General features: G+C 36.9%; 1 protein-coding gene and 1 non-coding gene across 2 annotated transcripts in view; both read left to right on the forward strand.

Annotated features, from left to right (window-relative positions):
- LOC138814219 (vomeronasal type-2 receptor 116-like) overlaps positions 1-7,357 on the forward strand; it is a 46,176-nt gene extending 38,819 nt beyond the window's left edge. The window contains 1 exon segment of the mRNA XM_070003229.1: positions 6,435-7,357. Coding sequence (XP_069859330.1) covers positions 6,435-7,357 — 923 coding nt within the window.
- Positions 7,358-10,008: 2,651 nt separating this feature from the next.
- On the forward strand, positions 10,009-10,115 carry LOC138814394 (U6 spliceosomal RNA). The gene has a single exon (XR_011367974.1). It is a non-coding gene; the product is annotated as a U6 spliceosomal RNA (small nuclear RNA).
- Positions 10,116-21,887: the final 11,772 nt, after the last annotated feature.

The raw sequence follows: 21,887 nt of genomic DNA on the forward strand, positions 1-21,887 counted from the left end.
CATTTCCATGGTGTGATTTTTTTCCTTACTAGAATGAGTCTCTGTTTAAAGTTTGATTGGTGGTGTTTCAGGAGTGTCACTCTCAATCTCTATGCTGCCTGGGGTAGTCCACTCTGACTGCAATTGTTAGCAGGGGTCCACACACTGTTTTTGAAATCTTCACTGATTTCTTTTCTTGCATTGCCGCGGTGTGTTTTTTTTTCTGTACTAGAATGAGTCTCTGTTTAAAGTTTGATTGGTGGTGGTGTTTTAGGAGTGTCACTCTCAATCTCTATGCTGCCTGGGGTAGTGCACCCTGACTGCAATTGTTAGCAGGGATCCACATGCTGTTTCTGAAAACTTCGCTGATTTCTGTTCTTGCCCTCTTATAGTGTGATTTCTTCTATAGTTGAATGAGTATCAGCTCAAAGTTCGATTGGTGTGGATCTCTTGAGGTGACATGTGTGCTGGGACCCTAAATCTGTTTGGTCAGACACCTAGGCAGTTTACCTTTTGATGCCACCATCATCCCAGAAGAGAGGGGGAAAGTTTGAAATTATGTGTTCTCGATTCTTCAACTCTTGCTCTTGAGGAATAGACTATAAGTGTTATAACCACTTTGTTACTATTTTGACTAGAATATTTGCTGCTACGTTTATCATAGACAGCAAATATAGTTCTTATTATAGTTTCACTTCCTCCTCTGGTTTGGTTTAAAGGTAATATCAAGATCATAGAATGTGTTATAAGGAATTTCTTCCAATTATATTCCAAACTAAAAAATGGGTTTTAGTCACAGTTTAATTCTGAGAACAATTCAGCAGTAAAACCATGACAAGCTTTTTATTACTGAACTCCATTAAAGTTATTTATTTTTGTTTTTTTTTTGTGTCTTCCTAGTTTAGCACTGGAAAATGTACCATGTCATTTCTTCCATGTTATAAAGTTACTGACATGTCCTTTTCTTAAAGTATCTTTAATGATATTTTATGTTTCTGCTTTCATGTGAGATGTTACTTGCTTCAGTCTTCTCTACGTTTTCTGTAGTCTTAAGACTTTTCCCTTTTGTTTTCCTCTTTGCTTTACTGATTATTGCTACTGTTTTTATTTTTTTTTGTGTTTTTATTCTTGATTTATTTTACTCCTATTTCATTCATTCTACTAATTTTGGGTTTAGTTGTATTCTTGTTCCTTGAAATGCAGTTAAGATTCTTTAATATACAACTCTGTACAATGATTCCTAATGTTTCCTATTAAAACAATCAACTCGTGTTTATGGATGAGGTTGGGAAAATACGGGGAAGAACAATTAAAAGGATGATATTAAGATGCATTGTACTTATTAACTAACGTGTAGCATTAATCCCCTTTGGATAATTACTTAGAGATAAAAAGGGAAATGTTTACTTTTACTCCTTTTGCAATATACATTGATTTTGCTCTTCTATTTTCATTTTTATTTTTTTAATTTTTATTTTACCACTGATAGCTGAAAAATAATTTTTAGATTTGATGTTTATGAAGATTTTCCCATGTGTACTGATAATTTCTAGCTTTACTGCATTGGAGTTTCAAGGTAGGTTCAAGAAAATTTCAGTATTTTAAAATTTTTGAGGCTGGTTTTGGTTCCTCTCCTATGATATATACAGGAAAATGTTCAATGTACAAACCTGGGTGAAAATGTTTTGTAAGTGTGACTCACTTGATCTAGGGTGAAATTTCTCTGTGCTGAATCCTTGTTCATTTGCTTGATCTATCCAAACATTCCTTACTTTTTTGTGCTGTGAAGCTGTTTTCCTTTTCCTTTCATATATATATATATATATATATATATATACACATATATATGCATACATATATATGTGTGTATATATATATGTATATATATACATATACATATGAAATGAAAACAAATATATATTCAAGGTAATGTACAGAAGAGTTACTGCTAAATAGGTCAGTTAATGAGAACATTTCTTTATTGATTATGGTATTGGGACCATCTCTTTTTTCTTCTAATATTTCCTTCATGTAATAAAGTCCTTAGCTAATGAGTGAATATGCATATGAAATTGCTAAGTCCAACCACTTTAGAAAGCAGTATGGAGGTTCCTCAGAAGAGCTTCCCTATGACCCAGCAATCGCACTTTTGGGCATTTAGCCAAACGATCACAAACAAGGATATACTAAAGCTAGCAGCACAACTATGTTTATCATATATATATATATATATATATATATATATATATATATATATATATATATATGAATCCTATGCCTCCATCAGAAAGAATGACACTGCCCCATTTGTTAAGAAATGGAAAGACTTGGAAAAAATTATATTAAGTGAAATAAGCCAAGCCCAAAGAAGCAGTGGTTCCATGGTTTCCCTTATTTGCAATAACTAGTATATGTCTAGGACAAGCAGAAAAGGTCAAAAGCTGTGTACATATGATCATATAAGATGATGCTAAGCAAAATGAACCCCAAGATAGGGACACAAGAGTTTTTATCTTTGTTGCTGTTGTTTTAAATGTACTTATAATGTACTACGTGATTTTTTTGTTTCTTTTGTATGTTCTTCCCCATGGTATAACCCCTGTTTTCATTGTATTTGGTCTGGTGCCTTGCATTTTGTATATATGTTTTTCTAATTTGGAGAGGGGAAGGGAAATAACAAAAAGCTGAAATAAGGTTGACCCATTGTAACAATGAGATGTACAAGACACTATGTTGAAAACGAACTGTACAACTTGGGGGGGCAGGAGAGAAGAGTTGGGAAGGTGGGGAGGGAAGGGATGGTAGGGGAAAAACAAAGGAGGTAACAAGGATGGATAGAAAATGTATTCATTATCTTACTCATGTAACTGTAACCCCTTTGTACAGTATCTTTACAATAAAAATATATATTAAAATTGCTATCATGTTGCTGATTTGATCCATTTGTCATTGAATTGTGATATTTGTCACTTTTCATTGTATTGAAGGTCTATCTGACACAACATGCTGTGGATACTTTTCTTTTCTTTTGATTTCCTCTTGCATAGACTACCTCCACTCCTTCATTTGCAGTCTATGAGAGACTTTAATGGCTTTCTTGGAGGCAACATAGAATTTATCTTTGAATTTTATTCATATCCTATGGTTTCTTTCATTTGTAATAATTAGTGTATATTCAAGATAATCTTAGCAGACAAGCAGAAATGTCTAAAGATAGGTACATATGACCATACAAGATGATACTAAACGAAATGTACCCCAATATAGGGACACAAGAGGTTTCATCTTTATTGCTGTTGTTTTTAATGTATTTAAAATGTACTATGTGATTTTTTTGTTTCTTTTCTATGTTCTTCCCACATGGTATAACCCCTGTTTTCACTGTATTTGATTCTGATGCCCTGAACATTGTATATACATATTTTTCTAATATGGGGAGGAGAAGGGAAATAAGAAAATGTTGAAATAAAGAACAGGTTAACCCATCATAACAATGAGATGTACAAGACACTATTGAAAAGGAATTTACAACTTCGAGAGGCAGGTGAGGAGGAGTTGGGAAAGTGGGGAGGGAAGAGATGGTAGGGGAAAAACAAAGGAGGGGGTAAAAATCGTAGATAGGAAATGTACTCATTACCTTATTCATGTAACTGTAACCTTTCTGTACAGTATCTTTGCAATAAAAATATATATTAAAAAGAAAAAAAATAAAAAAGAAAGAAGACACAGATAAATCCAGGAAGTGGTTCATAGAAGACCTAAAACAAAGCTTCAATAAAGAAACAGAATCTATCAAAAAATAGAAGGCAGGTTAATAAATACAAAGTGGAAAGACTTGACAGTAGATTAGATGATGTAGAAGACAGAGTCTCAGGAATCATAGAGAGCCTGGCTATTACAGAGAAAGAAGGCACAATTATTCAAAACAAAAAAAAACTAAAGAGCTTGCAGGAACTTTAGGCCTCAATCAAAAAACCTAATGTAAGAATGACAGATGCTGAGGAAGAAGAGAATAATAGAGAAGGAAAAGAGAATAATTAGGATGTGCCTATAAATCTACTAGTAAACCTAATAGGTAGTAAATGACAAAAATTTACACTTATATATAACAAATTAATCAGGACTCTGAACATGCAGTGAGACCAAAGGAGGATATTATTATTTTTTTGGATTTTAATTTTTTTTAAATTTAATTTTATTTTATTTGTGAACATACTGTACAGAGGGGTTACAATTACATGGGCAAGATAATGCGTACATTTCTTACCAAGCATTGCAGCCTCCTCCTTTGGTTTACCCTTCACATCCCTTCCCAGCCTCCCCCCTCCCCCTCCCCCCCAATCCCAATCCTTCTCCTTCCCCCCACTTCCCCCCCCCCCCCCCCGCACCGACGTTGTAAAGCTCGTTTTGGACATGACAACTTGTACTTCTCATTGTTGCAACAGGTCCGCCTGTATCCTTAAACAACTGGTTTTTCCCCATCTCCTCCACAAGTTATACTGACATCAAATATAGTGAAAGCAGGGGTTATACTGTGGGGGAGGGACATACAAAGCAACAAAGAGATAATCTTATAAATGCGTTAGAAACACATGCATGAAAGAAAAAACATTAAAATACATATCTAAGGGTTCATTTTCCTGACATCACATTATCTGACCTTTTCCGCTTGACTCATATATATACTAGATATTGCAAATAAGGGAAACTATGGGACCTATGTTTCTTTGGGCCTGGCTTACTTCACTTAATATAATTTTTTCCAAGTTTTTCCACTTCCTAACAAATGGAGCAATGTCATTCTTTCTGATGGAGGCATAGAATTCCATTGTGTATATATACCACATTTTCTTGATCCATTCATCTACTGAGGGGCATCTGGGTTGGTTCCATATCTTAGCTATGGTAAATAATGCTGCAATAAACATAGTTGTGCTGGTAGCTTTAGTGTGGTCTTGTTTGTAAACATTTGGGTAACTGCCCAAAAGTGGGATTGCTGGGTCATAGGGGAGTTCTATGTGAAGTCTTTTGAGGAACCAAGGAGGATATTATTAGGAGAGGATCACATGAGCTCAATAGCTATGTGCATATGATCATATAAAATGATTATAGAAATGAACTCCAAGAAATGGAAACAAGCTTTTATTTTACTTTTGTGGTTCTTTTTTTCCTGTTTTACCCCTTTTATTGATGTTTTTGATTTCTTGTGTGATTTTTTTTCTTGCATGTAAGTTTATCTGATTAGGAGTAGGGAAGGGGAAGCACAGAAATGGTGGGATGAAGGGTGAACTAATTCATCAGTGATACTGGATGCTATGTTAGAAATGAACCGTACAACTTGGGAGGTGATTGGGAGGGTGGAAACAGATAAATTAAAGGTGAGGGTGACACTGTTCAAAAAGAAATGTACTCAATACCCAACTTATATAAATGTAACCCCTCTGTACATCACCTTTACAATAAAAATTTAAAGCAATACTTTTAGTATGGTCTTGTTTGTGATCTTTTGGGCAAATGCCCCAAAGTGGGATTGCTGGGTCATAGGGGAGCTCTATGTGGAGTCTTTTGAGGAACCTCCATGTTGCTTTCCAAAGTATTTGAACAAATTTACACTCCCACCAGAAATGCAGTAGGGTTCCCTTCTGGCCACATCCCCTCCAGCATCTGTTGTCATTAGAGTTCTTGATTATTTCCATTGTAACTGGGGTGAGGTGGATTCTCAATGTTGTTTTGATTTGCATTTCTTTTATGGCTAGAGAAGTTGAGCATTTCTTCATGTGTCTATTGGCAATTTTTATTTCCTCTTCAGAGAAGTTTCTCTTTAAGTCTTTAGCCCATTTATTTATTGGGTAGTTGTTTCTTTGATGATTTGTCATTGGGGAATTTAATATTTTGAATTCCAAGTATATTTTAGATATGAGACCCTTGTCCATTGTATGACTAGTGAAGATCTTCTCCCAATCGGTGGGCTTTCTATTGATCTTGCTAGGTATGTCCTTTATCATGCAGAAGCTCTCTCTGAAGCTTCATGCAATCCCATTTGTCCAACCTTTCTTTGATTTGTTGTGTTTCTGGGTCTCTATTAAGAAAATTTTGGCCTGTGCCAACAGGTTGACCTATTGTAACAATGAGATGTACAAGACACTATTGAACAATGAACTTTACAATTTAGGTGGGGGGTGGGTTTGGTTGGGGGGGTAGATGGTGTAGTTGTAGAAGTGGGAGGGAGGGTATGGTATGGGAAAAACAAAGGAGGAGGCAACAATGCTTGATAAGAAATGTACTCATTACCTTGCTCATATAACTAACAACTCTACAGTATTTTTACAATAAAAACAAAAATACTTAGTTTTATGATCAAGTACTGACATATCAGAATTACCTCTGGGTTGGGATTTCTCAATTTCCTTTTAAGTACTGAAAAAGGACTAATGGTTCTTTGGCTTCCTCACCAGACATGGAGCACTGTGTGAAATGTCCCGATCATCAGTATGCCAACACAGAGCACAACCAGTGTCTCCTAAGAGCTGCAAGTTTCCTCGCTTATGAAGAACCCTTGGGGATGGCCCTGGCTTGCATGGCTCTTTGTTTATCTACACTTGCAGCAGTTGTTCTTGGGGTCTTTGTGAAACATCAGAACACCCCCATTGTCAAGGCCAATAATCAGGCCCTCAGCTACATCCTGCTTATCTCCCTCATATTCTCTTTCTTGTGCTCCTTGCTCTTTATTGGCCGTCCCAACATGGTCACCTGCATTCTGCAGCAGACAACATTTGGAACTGTGTTCACTGTAGCAGTTTCTACTGTCTTGGCCAAAACATTGACTGTGGTTCTGGCCTTCAAAGTTACTTCTGCAGAGAGAAGGATGAGGTGGCTGCTGTTATCAGGAGCTCCTAACTTCATTATTCCCATCTGTACCCTTATCCAAGTAACTCTCTTTGTACTCTGACTGGGGTCTTCTCCTCCCTTCATTGACACAGATACACAATCTGAACATGGTCATGTCATCATTCTCTGCAACAAGGGCTCCCTCACTGCTTTCTACTGTGTCTTGGGATACCTTGTTTTCCTGGCCTTAGCCAGCTTCATTGTGGCTTTTCTGGCCAGGAATCTGCCTGATGCCTTTAATGAAGCCAAGTTCCTGACCTTCAGCATGCTGGTGTTTTGCAGTGTGTGGCTCACCTTCCTGCCTGTCTACCACAGTGCTAAGGGGAAGATTATGGTGGCTGTGGAGGCCTTCTCTATCTTGGCCTCCAGTGCAGGGCTCCTGGGTTGCATCTTTGCTCCCAAGTGCTACATCATCTTGTTAAGGCCAGAGAGAAATTTTCTGCATGGCTTCAGGGACAAAACATATACTGGGAGAAATAAGCCCTCTTAGGATGACACTTATATGTTTGTTTAAATTTACAGAAGGTCTAGATTAAATCTACATTTTTTCCTTTAGATATTAAGATATACTGTGGGAATCACCTCATTGAAGAAGTGACTCTTACTCATTTCTTTAGTAATGGTAGAGTCTAAGTTGTAGCCAGAGCCAGTTAAATTTTAATTTCATTCTGTTTATCTTTGGTTCCTATTTCCTTTGCACTTAGTTCCAACATCTCTAATGTAATATTTTCACTGTTGACCTGTTTCCCAATTTTGATTTCTTAATCATTTGTCTAAAATTAGTTTTTTGGTATCAGTCATCTGGTTTTAACTTAAAGCCTGGGCACTGTCCCTGTTTTTGTTTTGTTTTTCTGAAGGCTAGCGCTTTACCACTTAAGCTACAGCTCCACTTTTAGCTCTTTTGTTGTTAGTTGTAGATAAGAGTCTTGTGGACTTTCCTGCTGAGGCTGGCTTCAAGCTGTAATCACCATTATCTCAGTTTCCTGATATTTTAAAGTATGTTAACATCTTGTCTGTATATCATTATGCTGCTTAATCATCAAATACATTTCATTAATATTTTCTGCTTAACAAAGTTCCATGTTTTCACATACTCATTAATGTATTTTAATAGTTGTATATTTCTTTTCACACATCTGTCTTTTGCAACATTCCTCAATCTGTCTCATTAGATCAACTTCTCCACAGCTTCTCCCTTTCCCTTTTGTCTTTCTTTTCCTTTCGTCTTTCTTCCTCCTGCACTTTCTCTGCTTTCTCTATATGGTGCTACACTTTCAAGAATGGGCTGTATATATTACAAAATTCGCTTTAATAGTATATCACAGTGTATTTGATTTATGGAGTAATAGCTGAGGAAAGTATAGTTTCATAATAGTTTGCTTGTTCATGGATGGATAAACATTTCAACATATTCTTGTTTAATCACTTAAAATGATAAATACAAATTTGTATGCATTAAATATATAATTTTTTTCTTGTTAACTATGTTACATTTGTATATTACATGAAATGTTACATTCCAATATTTTAAAATTTTTATAAAAATACATTATTCATTATTTAAAATACATTGAATTACTAAGTTCTATACTATGTTTAAAGACATACATGATTATTTAAGACATATGGTCACATAATTTCAGTCCTTTCTGCTTTCTTTTATTGTTCACTGCATCTTTCTTCTGACATTTGTATTTCTTGTTTTCTTTTTTTTTGTTTTGGGTCTGGTCGTGGGGCCTGAACTTTGGGCCTGGGCGCTGTCCCTCAGCTCTTCAGCTCAAGGCAAGTGCTCTACCACTTGAGCCATAGCACCACTTCTCGCTTTTTTTTTCTGCTTATGTGGTGCTGAGGAATCGAACCCAGGGCCTCATGCATGCAAGGCAAGCGCTCTACCACTGAGCCACCTTCCCAGCCCTGACATTTGTATTTCTAATAGATGAGTAGTTATATACTGACTATGGACTTCTATTACTTTTACTTTAAATTGGAAACAAACAACGTTTTGGCCAAAAATCTCATTGTACTTATGTTCCTTTTAAAAGGCATATTAAGCAAGTATTTCAAAGTCTTTAGCATTTAAATCAGGAGATGGTCAAAATATTTATTTCTATTGAAGTTAATATGTTATTTTTCTTCTTGCTTTTAGTACTTTCATCAATAAGGTTGGATTATTATGGCTGAGTAAAATACTGATAACCCAGTTAGTGGCAATCAATCAACATTCATCACAATATCCACTATGTAAAAGTCAGAATGTATGTTGGCCTCAGGAAGCAGAGCAGGTTATAAAGTCTGAGTAAGAGGAAAGAGACAAGAGATGGCCCTTAAGACATTTTGTCAATGTTGTGCAAATATTATAGTAGAGATGAAGTTTTGATATTGACACTGGTGATATTAAGGCATGAAATACCAAGAGGACATTCAAAGACCCTCATTTAAATGAGGGTCATGAGATGAGCAGGCTAGTCAAACTGGTACATATTATGTACAATATTGTACAATGAAGTACATATTAAATATACACATTAATATTTTACACATGTATAGTGAGTATTCACTGACAGGGACAGAGGTGTGGGTGGTATGAGTCCCCTCACAGCTCCACAGGATGATGTGTTGACTTTTGATCACCATATATATACTGTTACCATCATGGTAAAATGCTGTCACATATTTTTACTTTATAATTCCTCCTAGAAGGATATAGAAAGCCATATATTCATTCTCACAAGAAAAAGCAACCCAAATAACAATCAACAACTACTTTAGATGAAGAGAATTAAAATAAAATGCAATCTCCAATATCCATTATGTGATTAAAAATAAGACAAGTTCACTCACACCTATAATCTTGGCTACTCAGGACTGAGATCTGAGGATCCTGGTTCAAATAAAGCCAGGGCAAGAAAGTCAATGAGACTTGGATCTCCAATTAACCACCAGAAAATGAGAAGTGGAGCTATAACTCAAAGTGGTAGAACAACAGCCTTGAGCAAAAAAGAGCTTGGGGACCTATGACCTGAGTTCAAGCCCCACCACCACATAAAAAAGGAAAGAAAAAAAGTAAAAAAAAAGATTCAGAGAACCATTAAGTTCCTTCAGCTGGAATCCCTTAAAATAAAGACATAAAAATCTAATGTGGTGTTTGCTTCGGCAGCACATATACTAAAATTGGAACGATACAGAGAAGATTAGCATGGCCCCTGCGCAAGGATGACACGCAAATTCGTGAAGCGTTCCATATTTTATCTGAAGAGGAAAGAAGGATGGCCAATAGATACATGAAGAAATGCTCAACCTCTCTAGCCATAAAATAAATGCAAATCAAAACAACATTGAGATACCACCTCACCCCAGTTAGAATGGCTATAATCAAGAACTCTAATGACAACAGATGCTGGAGGGGATGTGTACAGAAGGGAACATTACTGCATTGTTGGTGGGAGTGTAAACTTGTTCAGCCACTTTGGAAAGCAGTATGAAGGTTCCTCAAAAGACTCCACATAGAGCTCCCCTATGACCCAGAGCAATCCCACTTTTGGGAGTTTACCCGAATGATCACAAACAAGACCACACTAAAGCTACCAGCATGACTATGTTTATTGCGGCATTATTTACCATAGCTAAGATATGGAACCAACCCCAATGCCCCTCAGTAGATGAATGGATCAAGAAAATGTGGTATATATACACAACAGAATTCTATGCCTCCATCAGAAAGAATGACATTGCCCCATTTGTTAGGAAATGGAAAGACTTGGAAAAAATTATATTAAGTGAAGTAAGCCAGGCCAAAAGAAACATAGGTCTCATGGTTTCCCTTATTTACAATAACTAGTATATGTCTGAGTCAAGCAGAAAAGGTCAGATAAGTTGATGTTAGTGGAATGAACCCCAAGATAAGTATTCAAGTGCTTTTTTTTCCTTTCATGCAATTGTTTCTAACGTATTTATAAGATGATTTCTTTGTTGCTTTGTATGTCCCCCCCCTCCCCCCCACGGTATAACCCATGCTTTCACTGTATTTGATGTCGGTATAATTTGTGGAGGGGAAGGGAAAAAAACGAATCATTTAACTAGGGATACAGGTGGACCCATTGTAACAATGAGAGGTACAAGTCATTACATGGAAAAACAAACTTTACAACTTTGGTGAGGAGTGGGTGGAGGGTCGGGTGGAGGGAGGGGAGGAGTATGGGAAGGGATGGGAAGAGAAACAAAGAGGAGGCAACAATGCTTAATAACAAATGTACTTGTTATCTTGCCCATGTAATTGTAACTCCTCTGTATGGTATTCTCACAATAAAAAAATTAAAAAATTAAAAAAATTCTGATGTGTTTTGGTGACCTACTGAAGGCAGAGACAAAAAAATTACAAAACTGTCATGAGGCTTGATGGTACTTCCAGCAGACTCTACAATGTACAAGACTTGAGGGCAGTGGGCACTGGAGGTTGCCACGGCTACTAAGATTTTGGCTGCAGAACTCCTGATATTGTTGAATGTAGGTCATTACTCCACTTGTGCGCTACTAAGCTGATGTCAAAGAAAAACCCTGGAGAAACACTGTTTATACAGCCTTCTCAGCAAATGTTTATCTTCACACTGGCTGCTTCTCATCCAGTTCTTCAAAGTAGAAAAGAAAATCAAAGCATTTCATATCAGAATAGTATCATAGCAGACTTCAGGATAAAGTGTTCAGGAAATTTATGTGGGGCACATGGTTCTTAAGAGAACTTGTACTTCTTGTAAAATCTGCTCAGATGAACCATATATAGCTGTTTGCTAGAGGATGGTGGTGAGAGTGAATGGAAACATTCTCCATTAGCCATAAATTCTTCAAGAAAGCCACCCATTGAGGGCTATATTGCAGTTATGTTACTCAAATTTGAAGAATGTAAATATATAACAAAACGGCTATTGACACAATAACACTAGAAGTCATGATAAAATGAATTAATACTGCAGCGACCTCATGAGGACTTAAAGTAAAAAGTGATGTAGGACTAATAATCTTCCCTGACATAAATCAGTGCACTAAAACAGAAGAATCCAGCTGGGTACCAGTGGCTTATGCTTGTAATCCTAGCTACTCAGGAGGCTGAGATCTGAGGATTGAGGTTTGAAGCCAGCTTGAGCCGGCTTATGTGGCAAAATTCTAGCCTTGAGCAAAAAAGCTCAAAGATAGTGCTCAAGGACCTACGTGTGCACATGCGTGCATACACAAACACACACACACACACATGCGCGCACACACACATGCGCACACACACATATGCGCGCGCACACACACACACACACACACACACACACACACACACACACACACACACGAGCCAGTACATGTGAAGCCCACTACTAATTTTGCATTGTAGTGGCCTTCAAGTTCCTGGACCTGCCTTTGCTAGGTATTCTCTCTGTTCTTCTTGATTAAAAAAAAATGACAAACAAAGATATTTTTCTGATTGAAACCAACCAAAAATCTTTGACAGGAAATTTAAGTAGCCAAGAAAAAGTAATCTACTCATCATACTTACAATCTGGAAGTAAATATCACATTCTGACATACTTCTATTTGAGTACTGTTATACACAGTGCTTTGGTCTTTCATAATCAATCTGCTTATATGCAACAACTGAAAAACCTTGTCTCACCTCTTCTGTCTCAATTCTTCTCCCTTTAAGTCGGAGGAAAGAGGTGGAGTATACTTTCTCCCCTAACTCCAATGTACTAAGCCTACCCCTATAAAACTAGAACTGTAACATGGCCTTCTTAGAAGAGAGATATGAAAAGGCTTTGTAAAACACAAAGAATTTTACTAGGTTATATAGGTTATATATTATATATTATATATGTAGGTTATATATTATATATTATATATATAGGTTATATATTATATAGGTTATAATGCAGTATCAACCAGAGTCTTGCAAATGCCTTGCACTCAGTAATCTCACACATTTTAGTTTATGGATAAATTTTAATAAAGACTTTACTGAGAACATTTCATTCAGAAGTACTGATTCCTTGGAATGAAATAGAATCATATCCTTTAAACTAGAAACAAATGGAATTTATTGTTTAATATACTTAAATACTTAGTTTACATTGAATTCCAAACACAAAGACTTTAAATCTTATTTTTTCTTAAAAGGTTTCAACACATCCACTTAAACATCCCAGACTTTAAATAAAAATAGTTTTTCATAATGAAGAAATAAAAGCAAACAAAAAACCAGTACCATGTTCTGACACTGACATATGGAGAAAATTCCCTGACTAAAATTTCTACAAATGAAGATTGTTACCTTAACACTGGAAAAAACTGAATATGTTGTCTAACCTCTGTCACTTTAATATTCAAATGTCCCCTCTCCAATGACAATAAAGAAATAATAAAATATGAAAATAAAATATGAATATAATAATATAAACATGAACAATGAAAAAAGGGAAATACTTTATCAATGGAAATTAATTGAAAGAAGCAATTTCTGAGAAATCTTGGACCTAAGAGTAGTTATTACACAAAACGCTGCAGTGTAATGTCAGGGCTCAAAGGCACCAAAGTTGAGGGAAAAAAGTCCCTCAGGAACAAGGGAAAATGTTTGTATAAGAAGTACTAACAACCTTTGAAGGGGTTCTTGATCAACTGTTAGAGCTATGGAGAGTGCTGGCAAAGATATGTCCATGTAGAATCTACTGCTGTGACTTCTGACTGCCCTTGGCTGTGCTGTTACTCACACCAGAATGTTAGGCTCTTTCCACTAGATGGTGCTAATACTTGCTGTTGCAGTTCAGACCCAGGGTAAGGGCAATTAGCAAGAAAAGATTAATCATATATTCAATAAAGGCACATTGTACTCATAAAAAATGCTGACAAATAATTAGATATCATCAGAAGTACCACAGAGAAATAATGTATGTTTAAAGTCACTTAAATGAAGTCATTACTACAGCTCAATGGAGTTATATAGCAAGAGGAATAAAAAACATTCATGAAGATAAATGGATGGAACTATAAAGCCTGAAGAAAGTAATAAAAGGAAAAGACTATATCAACAGCTTCTGCATTGCAGGAATGTTCAAAAGAATTCTCTAGAGAGAAGGAAATGGTATGGTAAGAACTCTGATTACCAAAAAAAGCAGTGTTGTGAATAATTATATGAATGTACAACAAAATCTTAACTTTCTATATTCAAATCTACATTCACATATTTTCTTACATGATGGGACTATCAACAATGTAATAGTTTATAGATAATGATAATAAAAAAGTGAATTATTTCAATTGTGTAAAGAATGGACACCAGGAGTTGGGAACATGCTAAGATACTTGCACTGCCCATGAAAGAGTACATTGTACTTAGAAAGAGCATTTAGATACACTGCAAATAGATTTCAGTAAGTGGGAAATCACTAAAAATATACAAAATATACTTGATTTCCTAAGGGAGCAGAGAAAATATCTAAAACATAGAATTACAATGAGTAGACAGAAACTATGAGAAGTTTATACGTACATAATCTGTAAGGAGTAAACAAACTTACAAATACACATAATGATCTAACTAGATCAATGATAAGTTTCTGCTTGAATTATCTGCATAATAATTAAAACCTAGAGATAGTAAATCAGAAGAGAAGGACCAACTTTTGTTCCTATACAAGAAAATCCATTTTAAATATTAAGACATATACTGCAGAATTTATCTGGACATACCCTTTGATATATTCAAAATTTCAGCTATACAGAAAGAAAGAGTCTGACATATCTCTACTATAAAATTATGGCTACAATTAAGAACATTGAAATGCACTCTGGAAAATCTCCAAGGAGTTAGGTTTTAAGTAGAAGGGTAAGTAGGAGCTAATATTTACATAAATTATCTCAACTGAGCCATTCCTCAAGACATTTAAAAAATTTTATGATCTATACAATCAATGTATTAAATATTTATTTGTAAATTGGGATATTTTAAAAGTAAAACAACATGAAGATACATAGATTTAATATAAAGGCATACGAAATATATTTATGTGCTTATGAGATAATGTATGTACAACTTACATTATACATAAAATTAAATTACACATAATTATACATAAACAAAAGACTAAGGGAATAAAGGGACTAATTAAAGGAAAGTATTTTTCCTGGAGGCATAATGCGTCTTAATAGATATTACACTAAACAGAGTATCAAATCACAATGGAAATAGGAAACTAAAACCAAGATCTACAACATTTGCAGAGATTTCTGACACTTCTAGATCAGTAAGAGACTGCATTTCAACAACTCTAATGCACATAATCTTTTCAAATAATGTAGTGCATTCACCAACACAGCTGATGACTTGTTCTACAACATATTCCTTACAAATATAACTTTCATAAATATTATATTAAATGTTCCAAAGTTACACTGAAATAAAACTGGAACACAGAAAGTTTAGAAACCTCTCAAGAAGAAAACATGCCATCACAAATTTTAAATTGCCCATGTTATAGGGAAATCTTCAGAGAAATTGAAGCCTCTCACAGTATACCTGGATAGGAATGTGTAACATTCATAGAGGGCTAACACATTGCCTAGTATGCTAAAGAACCTATGTCAAGCTAGAATACTGTGTAACAATTCCAAAGACTATAGTAATACATATTTTTAGAACAAAAGTATCTTTGTTCACATAGGGCATTACTATCTATGTTGAAAAATCTAAAGATACATGAAAATATTCATGGAATTAGTGAGTTGTAGCAGTAGTATACAATACCAAAATGCATCATTTGGCTATATTTTCTCTAAAATTGATTTCAATTGAAAAAAAGAATAGTATATACATACCATGAAGAGATAAGAAAAAGAAGGAGAGAGGATGGATGGAGAGAGAAGAAAATATAAAGAGATGAGAAAGATTTTCAAATAACCTTTAAGAGCACATAGGAAATAAGTTCCATGTACTACCAAATTTTCCTACTAATTTTAAATTACCCATAATCTTCACGCAATCAATTTTTCCAAATTCATTAAAAGTTATTTATTATTCAGTGGGACTTTTGACCCAATAGATAGCACAGTCAAAAAAAACCCCTAATTGACACATGCAAGGATATAAACAAGTAAGAGAACAACCTAAAAATGCCTTTAACTTCACCATATGTGCAAGAGACTATGGCAGATAAGCTACCAAATAAAATTTGTCTACATGATTAGATGAAAAGCCAACCCACTCAGAATTTAAGATAGGCAAAACCATGAGAGATGGTAAAGCTATATTCAGTAATCCATCCTGTGGGTGTCTCAGACCACAGTGAAACTTGTCATCAAATACTCTTCTAGAGACACTGAAGGTGATGATCTGAGATGCAATTTTTCTTCCAACACTTCTGACACCAAACCTGTGGTCTTTCTTGAACCCAACCTCATTCTCCAACGCCAGTCAGATGTCCCAGAATGTAATTCTGATAAAACCTAGACTTAGCACAGTCCACAGAAATTCAGATTTTGGTCCCACCACACTGCCTCCACTGCAAATGCCTGTGCAAAGCAAGTGTTCACTCTGTCTAGTCACGACTCACCTTCCTGAAGTGATAGATGCTGGCACCTGAGTCACCTCATTAATGCTAATTCTCACCTTGTTAGAAGATGATTATGAAAAACAAAGATGGTCCTATTGCTCAGGACATAGTAGACACATAGAGCAGTCCTTAAAAATTATACTACATATGCAAGTCAACTCTCAAATACACAAAATCTTTGTGCAGCAGGCAGAACCTAAATGTGTCTTTCAGACTGCTCCTTCTCAGTCTTTCTGAACTGCAACAAATTACACTGTCTGAACCAACTACCTGAAGACAAAACAGAACAGGTGAAATGGTTTTCCCAACTACAATAATCCATCTGGGAAAGCAGCTATAATTCCAGAACTCTGACTCCAGTCTTTCTGTTTAGAAGCATCACCATGCCTGCAAACATCCTAAAAAGTTACATGAAACCTTCCACACATTTTTACCCTTATAATTTGCAACTTTCCAGTTTTTCTGGCTGAACCAAAGGTTGAACTAACCAGTGGAAACATCTATAAAATAAATTTGAAAAAGCTCAAAAGTACCAGGCACCAGTGACTCATGCTTGTAATCTTAGCTACTCAGGAGGCTAAAAACTGAGGATCGAGGTTCAAAGCCATCCCGGGCAGAAAAGTGGTGACATCTCCAGTTAACCACCAGAAAACCGGAAGTGGTGCTGTAGCTGAAGAGCTCAAGGACAGCACCCAGGCCAAGAGTTCAAGCCCCACAACTGACAAAAAAACAAAAAACAAAAAACAAAAAACAAAGCTCAAAAGTTAGGTTTTTTTTTGTTACCCTTTTACTTTTAAATAACCAGTCTCTACCTCCACCTAAAGCCTAAAAAACCTCTCTTTTACTGTCACTCTAAGAAGATGATTTTGTAGACTAAAAGCTGGCTTTGCCTCCTTCTTTTTTAATATTATTGTCGAAATACCATACAGAGGGGTTGCAATTACATGGGCAAGATAGTGAGTACATTTCTTTTCTTTTCTTTTTTTTTTTTTTTTGTCGGCCGTGGGGCTTGAACTCTGGGCCTGGGCGCTGTCCCTCAGCTCTTCAGCTCAAGGCAAGCGCTCTACCACTTGAGCTACAGCGCCACTTCCGTAGTGAGTACATTTCTTATCAAGCATTGTTGCCTCCTCCTTTGGTTTGCCACATTCTGTCATCCAATATTAAGACGTATTTTGTTAAAAAAAAAAAAAAGACGTGTCTAGAAAGAATCACTGGGCCTAATAGGTCAGAGAGGTGAATGCTTCTCTTCCCACTCTAACCTCCACCACACAAGCACATGGATCCCCATTACTGAAGGGTTCAGTCTGGGAAACATGAAGTTCAGGGACCTGGTCACCAAGATCTGAGGGGATACACGGATAGAAAAAAATGAGAGTGAAGAGAAGGGGAGCAGGACTGCGTCCTCAAGTTCCTTCCCCACAGCAAGTCTTCACGCAGGCGCAGTGCCCTCCCCCGGAGTGATCTGTCAGGGCTGCAGCTGCTCTGAGGAGAAGGCCTCAGTGGGTGCTGAGCCCCGGGGTGGCGGTTGAGGCCTGCAGGTGGGCAGGAGGCCACTTCAAGGACACCCAGCAGAGCACAGCCTCCCAGCTGCCTTCGCAGCCCCACCTCACAGGCCATGTTGGGCCCCGGGGGGAAACTGAGGTCTCAGCCCACCAGTCCCACAGTGCACTGAGGGGACAGCCGGGCAGTCACAGATACTCCCGGTTCCCACAGTCCGTTCTCCATGACCGCAGCTTCCCACCCACCTGCAGCATTGTCTTCGCTGCCTTCTGACCTGTTGAGGCATCTCCCCCGGGCTCCCAAAGTCGTGGCAGAAATGGAGTCTCCAGGCTGTGTCACCTCACCTCTCACTCAGCCGCAGAGGCGAGGAACAAACATGACAGCAGAGCCTTATCTTGCCGCCCTGCCTTCCACCGGCACTGGTCATTGGACAGTTTTGGAGCCAAGAAGTGGCCTTTGTTATTGGCTGTGAAAAGTGGTCCCGCCCCTGACACCTGACTGTCAAGCCTGGCAAACTGGATGTTCTAATACCAGTCTGCAGCAACAGTGCTTTCATTTCCCTTGCATGGACCTGTATTGGCCCTGGCCCTGGCCCTGGCCCTGACCCTGCCTAGGGACTGTTGTATTTAGTAGGCATCTATCTGTTCCTGGTTTTTCATAACAGATACCTGCTCCTTTCTGTACTTCTAACCTGCCTTCTCTGTTTTTCCCCATGTGAATTTTGCCAGAAGTGTTCTCAGTAAATCCCATATGCACTATCCGAGGAAAAACCCCATAATTTCAATAAGGAGAAAGACTGGGACAGGCTAAGATATAGGAACCAGATACTTTGTGAAACCAAGATAACCAGGAGCTTGGAATGAGGCAAATGCCCGATGTTTTCCTACATATTTATGTCATAAGCTATCCATTTGGGGCCAAAACCTATAAAATAAACCTACAAGAAAATAAAATTATCCAATGCATACAGAAAAAGATGTTAAATGTCAGCAACATTATACTTTGACCAGATTAATTCCCTTCATTGTGCTTTTCACTGACTCCCTCTGACTCTAATTTTCAACAACTTTCAGTTTACTTATTATCCTCTTAGTGTAATCTTGGCTACTAGGGAAGTAGTGATCAGCAGACCACAGTTCATGACCAAAATAAAGAGTTCACAAGACCCATCTCAGGCAATACAAAATTGATGTGGTAGTACTGCCCACTATCTCCACGGAAGGACACATAAGGGGGATACTATTTGGGCCAACTCAGGAATAAATTCAAGGTCCTATGAAACCAACTGCAAAGGCAAGAAGGGGTGAGGCATTGTGATAGGATCTTACATGGTAGAAGTTCCGCCTACTACTGACCTCAAACCCCAACACTGCCTAAGAAAAGATTAAGCTTCATATCTACACTTCAAAGAATGGACATATAGGTGTTTTCCATTTCTGTTAGTATCAGTGATATGGAGAACACAAGAGCACAAATGCTTCTTTGTAGTGCTCATATCATTCCCTTATACATCCACTACTGAGATTAATGCATCATATGAGAATTCTAGTTTAATTGTGAGGAATCATCACATTATTTTTCCATAGTGGCTGTACCAATGTGCATTCTTGTCATGAGAGTATAGAAATTTGCTTTTCCTCAACTGACAGCCCTTTTTTTTGTACTAAATCTTGCTTATATTAGTTATTCTTGCCCTTGTGAGGTGATGTCTTTCTGTAGTTTGATTTATATTTTCCTGATGATTAAGGAGGTTGGACACATTATCACACCCCTGTGGCCATTTATATATTTCTCTCTGTGTGTGTCCAGGTATCATGTCTTGAAAGCGTGATATGGCACTCTCAATTTACTTGCTGGCTCATAGAAGTTACTCTGTCATTTGAGACATGTCTATAGTCCTGCTTTTTTGCTGGTTAGCTGGAGATGGCATATCCAAGATTATTCTGCCTGGGTTGGCTTTAGATGGATGCAAAGAGTGTGGAATATGGGATTAATAATATAAATGTATTTTTACTTTTGGGGGAAATCCAGCAATGCTCATGTTGCTTACACTAATTACAGTCCCACCAACGGTAGGTTTTTTTCTCCCATGTCATCACAAGTTACATAAATCCAGTATTGAGTACATTTCTTTTTGTACTGTGTCACATCTCCCTCATTTTCTCCAGACTTTTTCCTCCTGACCCCTCTCCTCTCCAAGTTGTCTAGTTATTATTTTCTTCTTTCTAATGGCTGAGTATAATTCCATTGTGTATAGGTACCACATTTTTTTGGATCTACTCATATATTGTGGGGTATATGGGCTGTTTCCATATCTTGGCTATTATGAATAATGCAGCAATGAATGTTGATGTGCAGGTGTCCTTACCATAGTAGTATGGCCAGTTGTAGGGAAGATCTATGTTTAATTTTTGGAGGAACCTCCAGACAGCTGTCCTGTGCTATTTTCAGTGAGATTTCCTTCATGCTACTAATAATTTAGTTCTTTGTGGGAGCAGTACTAAGACTTAAGTCAGGGCCTCAGGCTGTTGGTTGACTTTTTCGCTAAAGGCTAGCGTTCTACCATTTGAGCCATACATCCTCTTGCTAAAACATAGTGAATTATGTTATATCAATAATATAAAGGAGTTCCATACATGTACATCTTGTGGGTGAAGATGGGAGGGAAAACTGGGATAGAGCAAGGGAAGGGGAGACATGGTCCAAAAAGAATTGTACTCATTATATGATTCATTTACCTGTATATCATCTCTACAATAGCAATAAAATATTTAAAAAAGCATGTCATTTGATAATATTGTTTAAAATTCTGAAATATTTTACAAGGCAAGTAATAATTTACACTTATAAGTCTAATACATGCTTAATAATAATATTTAGTAAGATTTACAGCTATTATTTGGTACATAACCTGTCCAACCATGACCTCTCTGATCCCAAGGAGCTGGATTGTAGGCTTGAGCCACTATGCTAAGCAAATTTAGAATTGTTAATTAAACTTTTGGAGGTAGGATTAGTTCTTTGGTTTGTGTCTAGACCATTAAAAAGACAAAACTACATACTTTAAAAGTTGCTTTATAATAATGGTAAAATGTGACAAATGGTTTCTATTAAAATATTGAGTTTGTTAAAACTTCAATAGTTCAGAAAAGAAGAGCGAGAATTGTGAAATGTGATTACATCATACTATAACATAGCAAAGTAAAGCAGTTTTTAAACTGTATAGATAGTCTGCAGAAATTGCCAGTTTATAATCTGGCAAGTGATTCATAACCATAATATACAGGTGCCCAGAAACGAAACTCCTAAAGCATCAAGAAGTCAATTAGCAAATTGGCAAATAAACTTAAAGACAAATAAACTTAAAGAACAAATGTGGAAGAAATATAGGAAGAGATTCTTAACATCCATGGCCAAAAAAAGCAAAGCTAAATGACATTGAATTTTATCTCACTCAGGTCACAAGGTTTATCATCAAGATCACAATAAATGGTGGTGAGAATTCCCATTATGCGTGGAAATATAATTTTATGCAACCACTATGGAGATGAGTATGTAGGTTCCTTTTTTTTGTCGGTTGTGGGGCTTGAACTCTGGGCCTGGGCACTGTCCCTCAGCTCTTCAGCTTAAGGCAAGTGCTATACACTTGAGCCACAGCACCACTTCCGGAGAAAAGAGTATCACAGACTTTCCTGCCCGGGCTGTCTTTGAACCGTGATCCTCAGATCTCAGCCTCCTGTGTAGCTAGTATTACAGGTATAAGCCACTAGCACCTGGCAGTTTCTTTAAGCAACTATAGATGTATGCATCAGTGTTACTCACAAGACACTATCTTGAAAATGAACTACACAAATTATGGGCTGGAATAGAAAGGAAAAACTGGAAGAGAGTGAGGGAAGGGGTGATATTGTTCAAAAGGAAATATATTGTTCACCTGAC

Source organism: Dipodomys merriami, unplaced genomic scaffold, assembly GCF_024711535.1.
Source record: "Dipodomys merriami isolate MVZ:Mamm:240054 unplaced genomic scaffold, mDipMer1.0.p SCAF_6, whole genome shotgun sequence".
NCBI lineage: Eukaryota > Metazoa > Chordata > Mammalia > Rodentia > Heteromyidae > Dipodomys > Dipodomys merriami.